This window comes from Meles meles, chromosome 12 (assembly GCF_922984935.1).
Source record: "Meles meles chromosome 12, mMelMel3.1 paternal haplotype, whole genome shotgun sequence".
NCBI classification, from domain to species: domain Eukaryota; kingdom Metazoa; phylum Chordata; class Mammalia; order Carnivora; family Mustelidae; genus Meles; species Meles meles.
In genome coordinates this window covers 83,243,940-83,253,393 of record NC_060077.1, presented here as the reverse complement: position 1 = coordinate 83,253,393, position 9,454 = coordinate 83,243,940, and the positions used below count along the sequence as shown (strand labels likewise).

At 40.0% G+C, this 9,454-nt stretch overlaps 1 protein-coding gene across 3 annotated transcripts; it reads right to left on the bottom strand.

Moving 5' to 3' along the window:
* Positions 1-380: 380 nt before the first annotated feature.
* Positions 381-9,036, bottom strand: SERPINB13 (serpin family B member 13). 3 transcript variants are annotated; one of them, XM_046025775.1, is made up of 7 exons: positions 8,872-9,036; positions 8,306-8,374; positions 5,163-5,291; positions 4,657-4,774; positions 2,903-3,045; positions 2,573-2,728; positions 381-785 (listed from the first exon to the last, which is right to left on the bottom strand). In XM_046025775.1, the coding sequence occupies exons 1-7, from the start codon at positions 9,034-9,036 to the stop codon at positions 381-383; spliced, it is 1,185 nt and encodes a 394-aa protein (XP_045881731.1). The 3 variants fall into 3 exon arrangements, with proteins under 3 accessions (XP_045881731.1, XP_045881732.1, XP_045881733.1); XM_046025776.1 differs by having other exon boundaries at positions 5,163-5,282; XM_046025777.1 differs by having other exon boundaries at positions 8,318-8,374.
* Positions 9,037-9,454: the final 418 nt, after the last annotated feature.

Below are 9,454 nucleotides of genomic sequence, written 5' to 3'. Positions count from 1 at the left end.
TATTTGTGTATTATGTCACATGATTAGAACTAGAATGACTCCCAGAAACATTAGTCTATAGTCTTTATTGAAGAGTCTGTATCTCACCATCCGTGCACGAAACTACAAGAGGTTGATTTACTTTCAGAAGAAATCAACCGGAAATCACTAATGAGCCTTGATTTAACTCACTTGATACATAGCACAAACAGAAAGACATTTCACTTTTAAGGACAATTATAAACACAACACACCCTATTACAGTCAACAAATCACTGATTTTGATGGTAAGATTGGAATGCAAGCAAGTAAAGCAATTTTTTTTTTTTTTGGAAGGCTGGGCTATTTCCACAGTCTCAATAATACTCCACCACTGGTGTTCTGCCAAAGCAATGACTATCCTAAGGAGAAGAAAATCTACCAAAGAAGAGGATGCTGTTGGATTCCTGGTGCTTGATGAAGAACAGGAAAGGGTGATTGCAATGAAAATGTTCACAACCTGGCACTGAGGTGAGAGCAAAGCCCACACCGGTGGCTGCCGAAGACTCAGTGCCTTCCTCAGTTACCACCACGAAGGACCTGTGTAGGAACTTCTGCGCGTGCAGCTTAGAGTGTAAGGACATCCCAGGATAGTCAGCTCTGCACACGCTGAAGTCTTCCCCCATCCCCACGGCTGCCAAGACAGCCTCCAGATCATAACCATCCTCCACTTCAAACCGGGGCAAGTGCAATATCACATTCCTTTCTTCCATATGCCCTGGGCTTGTCCACTCTATTAATTTTTCTGGAGTTATTTGATCTATAATCTATTAAGAAAAATGGGGAGGGGAAGGTGCTATGTTATCAATACAAAGTTGAAACACTGCAACACTGATTTGTATCAGTTAGAAATTATTAATTTTAATAATAAAGTTTTTATTTCACTAGACTCTTGTCTATATATAGCAGGCACTTGTCTTATACTTCTTTATTTAAATTATCTGTGTTTATGTGAGGGACGCCTGGGTGGTTTGGTTGGTTAAGTGGCTGCCTTTGGCTCAGGTCATGATCCCAGCGTCCTAGGATCGAGTCCCACATCGGGCTCCTTGCTCGCCAGGGAGCCTTCTTCTCTCTCTGTCTCTGCCTGCCACTCTGTCTGCCTGTGCTCACTCTCTCTCTCTCTGACAAATAAATAAATAAAATCTTTTAAAAATAAATAAATTATCTGTGTATATGTGAGAACTCGATAGTATTAAATGAATTTTTTAAAGATGAGAAATGAATTCTTATTCTATCAGTCTAATATATATTTCATTTTTTACTGTTCCCCTGTAGTCTTTTGCAAATATATGATATAGTTTATTATATTAAGTTGTATATTTGTATGAATTATATATAACTAAAATGTTATAATTAAAATAATTTATATATCATATTTTTACATAGTTGCAATCTCTTTGAATGTCCATGTTGTTTGTTTAAATGTAAACTTTTCACAAGCCTGTATCTCTCCTGAATATCTTCAAACTGGTAGATAATAAGTCCATCAAGCTCATAAATTTTGTCAAATATTCATCCATTCACTTTACAGTCTTCTAGTATGTATCCAGCATGATAGAATCTGATAGATACTGTGGATCCCAAAATAACGATGATAATGATGATGATGATAAATTTCAAACTAGGTATCCTAGTGTATTTAAGGTAGAAATTACTGATTTCAGTTAGGATGGCAATTTTTTTCTTTCAAATTATTTCTCTAAGGCAATCCCCACAACTGGGATTTTTGGGGTCAGAGTATAAATAGTCTTAAAGCTTTCATACATATTGCCATTTTGCTGTCCCAAATTTTTCCAACGTATAATGCTACTAAAGATGTTTCACAGCAGCAGAACGGCATCTAGTATTATAATAATAGAGTGTCTATCATTTATTGAGTGTCTCCATGTACTGGACCCATTCTAAGTGATATCTTAATCTAAGTTTAAATCAAAAAACTAAATCAAGGAGTTCAAGATTAAAGGTCTTATGGATTTGGGATGATGATTATGTGTTGATGTAGGTTCATCCTTGGTTAAAAAAAAATTACCATTCTGATAAGTGATGTTGATGATGAGGGAAGCTATGTATGTGTAGGGTCAGGGGATACGTGGGAAATCTCTGTACCTTTCTCTTGACTTTGCTGTAAACCTAAAACTTCTCCAAAAAAAAATCTTTAAAAAGAAATTAATGGCCCAAGACAGAAATTCAGGAGGTCTAATAGCCTGCTGAACAGGATGCAAACTTTGCTGTATGTGCAAATGCAACTTTTCTAGGAAAAAGGTGCATAGAGATCACCATTTCTCAGAAAGGTGGCTGATCTTTAGAATTCCCATATGACCTTAACTGTTCATTTTAGCTCATCCCCAAGTATTTTAGTACTGGTTGCTTCCAATAAACCTGATACCATCTAATGCTCCTTATAAACATCTATCTATAGAGATATTTTCTGCTTGGCACTGCCAAACGCCAGCTCCCTATCAGAAGTCCTGTTTCCAGGCTTACCCAGAAACTAGCTTTGGGATTCAAAGCTTCAGGAAATGAAAGTAAGATTGGGGAGACACAAGGTTTTTACCTTATCCAGACCATCGATGTCATTGGGCAGCAACACAAACATGCTTAAGTCGTTGTTTTTATATGGAATCCCCAGGATTTGGGCTTGTAAGTCCTCCAGGAAAGTGAAGCTAAAAGAATGGCACTGTGTCATCATTAGCACAGATTTGCTTGTACTCTGCAACAAAGTAACAGAACATGCCATGTCAAAAGAAGCATAAGATGACCGAGTTATCTCAGCAAAATAATTAGCTCAGAGTCACCTTTGCTATCTACCACATTTGCTCAAATATGACTTTAGATTTTACATTCCATGTATAAACACAACACATAAATAAATGAAGGACCATACCTTATTCAGCCAAAATTCCTCCTCCTTGGTATTTTCTTTCTTAAACTCCCTGTCCCATTGCCCTTTAAAATAAACTATGTTCACCAGCACCAGCTTGGTGAAGCTGTTTAGAGAACCATCTGGAAACAGGTCCTTGATTTTTTCTGCAAATGAACAACAACAAAAAAAATTGGCCCATCTTCAAATCACAAGCGTTATGCATGGCAGATAAGATGCAGATGGACTTGACTCATCATTAAAAACTCAGCCAGGTCAGCACCTGAAGGCCTTGCCGACAACAGGTTTGCTGGCAGAATCGTAGGGAGGTTCTCACTTTGCCCATCTCCTATTTATCCCATTGGATAAATTGAGGTGTGATGGTTAAGAGTTCAAGCTCTGGGATCAGATTGCCTCTGTTAGCATCCAGTTTTGCCTCTTACAGGTTGAGGAATCTCAGACAAGTTATTTAAGCTCGCTGTGCCTCAGTTTCCAAATCTGTAAAACAGGAATAAAACCTGCCTCATAGAGTTATTGCAAGGAATAAATGACTTAATATGTGTAAAGCACTTATCGAGCTCTTAAGAAGCATTCAGTAAGCGTTGCCTGTTATTATTTTTACCCATTTGATATAGTTACCACCCAAAACTTAGAGATTTGTTCTATTATTGGAAAAGGTGCTAATGTTTTTTTCCCTGGGATTAGCCTATTCCACACTAAATACTGCCTTCGATCAACCATTTGATAGGCCCTCTTTTTTCCTGCTCTTTCAAATTTTATTTCATTTTTTTGGACTAAGTATAAAGACCCAAAAATGGACTGTGAAATAATGATGTCTTCCTAATAACTGGAATTTTTTTTTTAGATTTTATTTATTTATTTGACAGACAGAAATCACAAGTAGGCAGGGAGACAGTCAGAGAGAGAGGAGGAAGCAGGCTCTCCGCGGAGCAGAGAGCCCGATGCGGGGCTCGATCCCAGAACCCTGGGATCATGACCTGAGCCGAAAGCAGAGGCTTTAACCCACTGAGCCACCCAGGCGCCCCAATAACTGGAATTTTTTAAAAATGTATTCTGAAACTCTAACACTAAAGTATCAGCTCTTGCTCCCTACGGTGTATTTCCGTATTAATAGTCCTATCTGGTATTTCTTAAGCATTTGCCTCATGCCTGGGGATAAAGAGGGAGGAAGAAGTGAAGGCTCTGTCAAGCTCTCTGCTGTGGATGAGGCTGAAAGTTGTTATCACCACTGCATAACGCTCAAGTGGGGATGAAGCCTGGGCAGCCCCAGCTACAGGTAGTAAAAGGCAAGACTTGATGGGAAGAGACTGAAAGTTTCTCACTTGACAAAGAGAAAGGAAAAACCCTGTGACATTTCCACTTACGGACCCAGACTCAGAAAGGAAGGATCTGATATAAAGGAAAAGATGTGAGCCCAACAGAGACAAGAGTCCAGTTTCAGGAGCCCCAAAGATACCATGATCACAACCTCGTGCAAATCATTCTCTACTATGTGTTTCCAAGAAGTTGGCTTTGTTTGGTCCCTCTCTGGTGCCCCTCAGCTCCCTCCCATTTGCTGAGACCATTCCACCATCTGTAGGGTCTTTTCCCATTCCTCGAGCCCAGTGCTGCCCTTCTAGCTCTGAAAAATGTATCTCAAGTCTTCACCTCCCCAAATCTTGTACAGCCTGGCCCCACATGCAGTGTCAAGTTCAGGTCTTCTCTCAGAGCAGGTACTCAAGAAGTGTTTTATGTTCAATGACCAATCCATACTCTACCATTTGTTTGGCTTTCAACCCAGGAGTTAATCTTCTTTCGAGTTTCATCTGCTGCATTTACAAAATCAACAGGTTCCAGAGAGGCATGGTAATATTTTTCCACGTAATCTAAGTATTTCTTAAGGAGGAACAGAGAAAGAATACAAAGGTTGAAAATTCAATCTATATATTTCCTACATATCTAAATAAATGTGTTTCTACATTAAGATGACTAATATTGTTAGCAGGGAATTTGGGACCTGGGCAAATCACTTTGAGTACTTCCATACATGTTTTTTGCAGGTGCAATAGGGTTAAGGCAAAACTCAGAATTAGTCTGCCAGAATTAAAAAGAAACTCCCAAAGGGTCTGGATGTCTGGAGAACAGGCAGGGGAACACACTCAGTGATATGGGCTAAACCAGGCCATCAGCTTAGGCAGTATGTCTTCAGGACCCACAGTCCTAAAAGGGCCATTGGCCATTCATGAATACCACTCACAGATGTGGTGGACACAACAAAACTTACTTGAAGGAAGAGGTATGTCTTTTCTCCAAATAGCTTGTTGGTTATTTTTAGTTCATAATCACTAGTGGGTTTGCCTATCTCATCCAAAAACTCTTGGAATTGGTGATTTATTTCTTCTGTCTTGTCAATCTTGCCAATCTTCAAAATCAAAACAAAATATACATTATGTATACATACATACAGATAATGTATATATATATATATATGTATATGTACATATGTATATGTATACATGTATATGTATAATGTGCTGTATTCTTACAATAAAGTAAGCTTAAGAAAAGAAAATGTTATTAAGGAAATCTTAAGGAAAAGGAAATACATTTATAGTACTGTGTTACATTTATCCAAAGGAAATTCTCATCTAAGTGGACCTGTGCCATTCAACCCCATGTTATTCAAGGGTCAACTGTACATGAATATCAATGACTGGTGATTTCAAAGCCAGTGAGGTCAGGTCCCACTCTCTCTGTACAATTGTATGAGATTGGCCAATGCACATGGCTAAGTGGAATAGATATTGGTATAATCCCATTGGCAAACAATTTCTTAATGTTTAATGAAGTCAAACACACATAAACCCTACCTTCCAGGTATATACTATAGATGATTACTGTCCCATAGAAATACAATGCAAGGCACAAATGTGAACCACATATATAATATTAGATTTTCCATAACTACATTCTTAAAAGTAAAAAGAAACAGATGGAATCAAATTTAATATTATTATTTTATCCAACCAAACCTATCTAAACATCATTTCAATGTAACTATAATACATAATTATATATTAATATATAAGTATTATATAATATTTCAACAAAAATAATATATAAAAATTAACAAAATATTTTACATCTGTTACATTAAAAAAAAAAGTATATTTGGTCTCTTTCTCCAATTCCTAACAGAATTTTTAAGCCTTGTAATTGCTGAGTAATAGGGGTACATGGCGCATCTTTTGTTTTTAATATTTGCTCTTTGATCCCCGTTCCTGACATAGAACTCCTAAATCCCTTGGAATTTCCTGGTATAGGAGCATCTTTTGTTCTAATAAAACAACTCTTGGTAGGATCCTGAACAGCTTCAAGGGTGGGGGAGGGGGGAGAGCTGGTCACCAGAAAAGACCAAACCATAATTACAAGCTTAGAATTTCAGGCCCATCTCCCATCTTCCAGGAAAAGGAGAAGGGCTAGAGACAGAGCTAATAATTGATGATGCCTATATGATAAAGCTTTCATTAAAAACCCTGAACTACAGTGTTTAACAGTCAAGTGCGGGGGTGGGGGGTGATAACTCCAAAGTCTGCAGGGATAGAAACTCTTGCTCTTGGGACAATTTGAGACCTAATCCTATATAACTCTTCATCTGCCTGTTCATTTGTATCCTTTACAGTAAACTAGTGTTTCCCTGAGTTCTGTGGGCCATTATAGCAAATTATCAAACCTAAGTAGGGGGTAATGGGATCCTGTGATTTATAGCCACGTTGGAGAGAAGTGTGGGTAATCTGGGAACTCACTTGTTTGCAACTGGCATCTGAAGTAGGGCAAGTCTCATGGAATGGAGCCCTTAATGTTTGGGGTCTGCTCTGACTGCCGGTAGTGAATATCACAATTGTTTAATGTGAGGAGAAAAAAACCCACATTTGGTGTCAGAAGTGTGAGTAGTAAAGCAGTTTTCCTTCAACAAATCTTAAAATCATCAAGATCTCCTACTAAGATCTTGAAATTCAGTTTTTAAAAGCAAAGTTCAGAATACTCTGAACTCATGTAATATAATCAAATGTACATCTGGTATATCTTTGGGAAGCTCATTCTACTCATCTGTTTTCTCATCTATTAAGAAAGGAGATTAGAGTGGATGGCCTCCAAGACAGGGCCCAGTCCTAATATCCTTTCAGTCAGTAATTCTATTCTTTTTTTGTACCTCTGTGGCTCACAGAAAAGTCCTGAGGAATGGACAGAGCTGCTATGCAGAGCCATACAGTTTGTGCCCTGCACAAAGCTGGAATTCAACCCTCAGCCCCATCACCAAGCCAGAAGTGGGCACCTATCCAACGGGGTGTTTGTTTTTCTAATTCCCATAAAGATTCTGTACAGGCTACTATACTTGAGAGGGAGAAGGCTCGGAAAACAACTGTATTTCTTGATTGAGTGGACAGTGGAGTAGCTGTGTGACCCAATTCTGTTGCACAAATTTTGTGAGGAAGCCTGACTCTCCACCTATGCCACTGAGTCAACCAGACAACCTGGCCATGTGGGACTGTGAAATGAACAGCTCATATTGCTGGGTGATTGGAGCTATGATTTTATGAGCGTCTGGGACTGAGCTATGACTACTGTCAGGCAGATGTGCCCCTCCTGAGAGCTCTAACCATCTCCAGATGCCAGCCCTGACCAATGAAATCCCCCACACTTAAGTAGATTATCCTTTAGGTAAGGAATACTACATCCCTAGAGCTGGAAGAGATGCTGAGAAGTCAGTGGTCCTGTGCTAATATATTTTTAAAATAGAATATCAACAAGGGGGCTTAAAATAAAAAAGGAAGTAGTAATATCATTGTCTATTATCACCGTCATCATTACTGGGCGACTCACCACTATGTTCCAGACACTCCACTGGACACATCATGGAGGCTCAAAGAAAATAACTTGCCCAAGGTAGCATGGCTATTAAGTCACTGGGTCAGAATTTGAACTCAAATCTGTTTAACTCTTAAACCCATTCACACTGCCACAGGGACTTTGCAGTCTATGATCACTTAACATCAGAGTGGTCAAGGTACTTTAAAGTCTCCTCAAGGCGCGTGGGTGGCTCAGTCGGTTGAGCATCTGACCCTTGGTTTCAGCTCGGGTCATGATCTCAGAATCCTGAGAGCATGCCTCACATAGGGGGCTCTTTCTCTCCCTCTCCCTCTGCCTCTTCCCCAGTTCGTGCTCTCTCTCCCCCTCTCTAAATAAGTAAATCTTTTTTGAAAAGTCTCCTCTTAATATTAAGGGTGTATTATTGTAAAATACTAGCAACCCCACTTGACTGCAGTGTTTGTAATTGCTTAAAAATAAGTATAAACTGTTAGCTCTCCTACACATTTTCCCAGGGAGCCCACATCAACGAAGCAGCCATCCTGAAGATTGCAACACCTGTCTCCTCACCATTTTTTCTTCGGTTTTGACTCTTGAGCTCTCTGCATCTTTTTCAGAGAAAAGCATCTGGAAGGGACAGAAAATAGTCTGGTTGTGGTCAGAACAGAGAAACCCTCACATGGCATTAGTAAAATGTTAAAGAAATGTCAGTGGTAAACAGGTCATATTTCTCTCCTTTGCAAAATCATGCAAAGGTCTCAACTGCCCATTGATCTTGCCTACAATGGTTTGGCCATTCATGTATTGATCTTTGATGTGTCATTTATAGCCCAGTGGGGATTATGTAACTTCTTCTAGTAGGTTCTGTTCTTCACACTCTATATTTAATTATGAGGTTAATGACTTTGGACAAGGCCACATCAATTCCCACTCAAAGGAATTTCAAGCACCAGGGAGCAGATGGCATGGCAGTATTTGGAGAAGGAGGAGGACTTTCCTGAGAGATCTGAAATTGCTCTGTGTCTTCATATGCATTCTAGGTTTCCCGACCCCATTTCAAAGTAATGCTGGCTGGCTGCCCCCAGAGACCAGCCCGTGTGGGACAGCAGCGAGAGCCTCCCTACCTTCTGTAACTGGACCGCGGCAGCTTCTCGAGCCTCCAGGACGAGCATGCCAATGGCAGCTGAAATGCCCACAGGGGAAAAGAAGATGTTGCCATCTTGTATTTTATTCAGCTTTTGGAAGAGATTAAACCCAAACTGAGCGTATACTGCACCAGGCGAATCCATGAAGATTCCAGCAAGATCTGGAACAACAATAGTCAAAAACCAAACAAGAACATCTCACTTATTTGAATTGCTTTATATCACAGGAGCCCTTCCTGCTTCTCTTCCCCTCCCTGCAGTGATTCAGAAAATAGAGATTTTCAACCTCCCAGGGAAAACTCACTGCAGTCAGCTTCTCCCCCTTCTCTCGGTCTTCTCTGAGCAGGAGACGTGAATCAATCTGGCAGCATACAGTGTTTCTGTTCTCATTTCCCCAGGCAGCAGGGTTAACGCCTAAATGGTTTCCTTTTCTCTTGTCCTCTCCCAGAGCCTGCCTGTATCTGCCTGCCCACTGCCTCCTCCTGTGCTAATCCTCCCTGGGCAGCCCCAGCCCTTGCCTATTCCTGTCTAGCTGTCCAGCTGCTGGCCCATGGCCAGACCA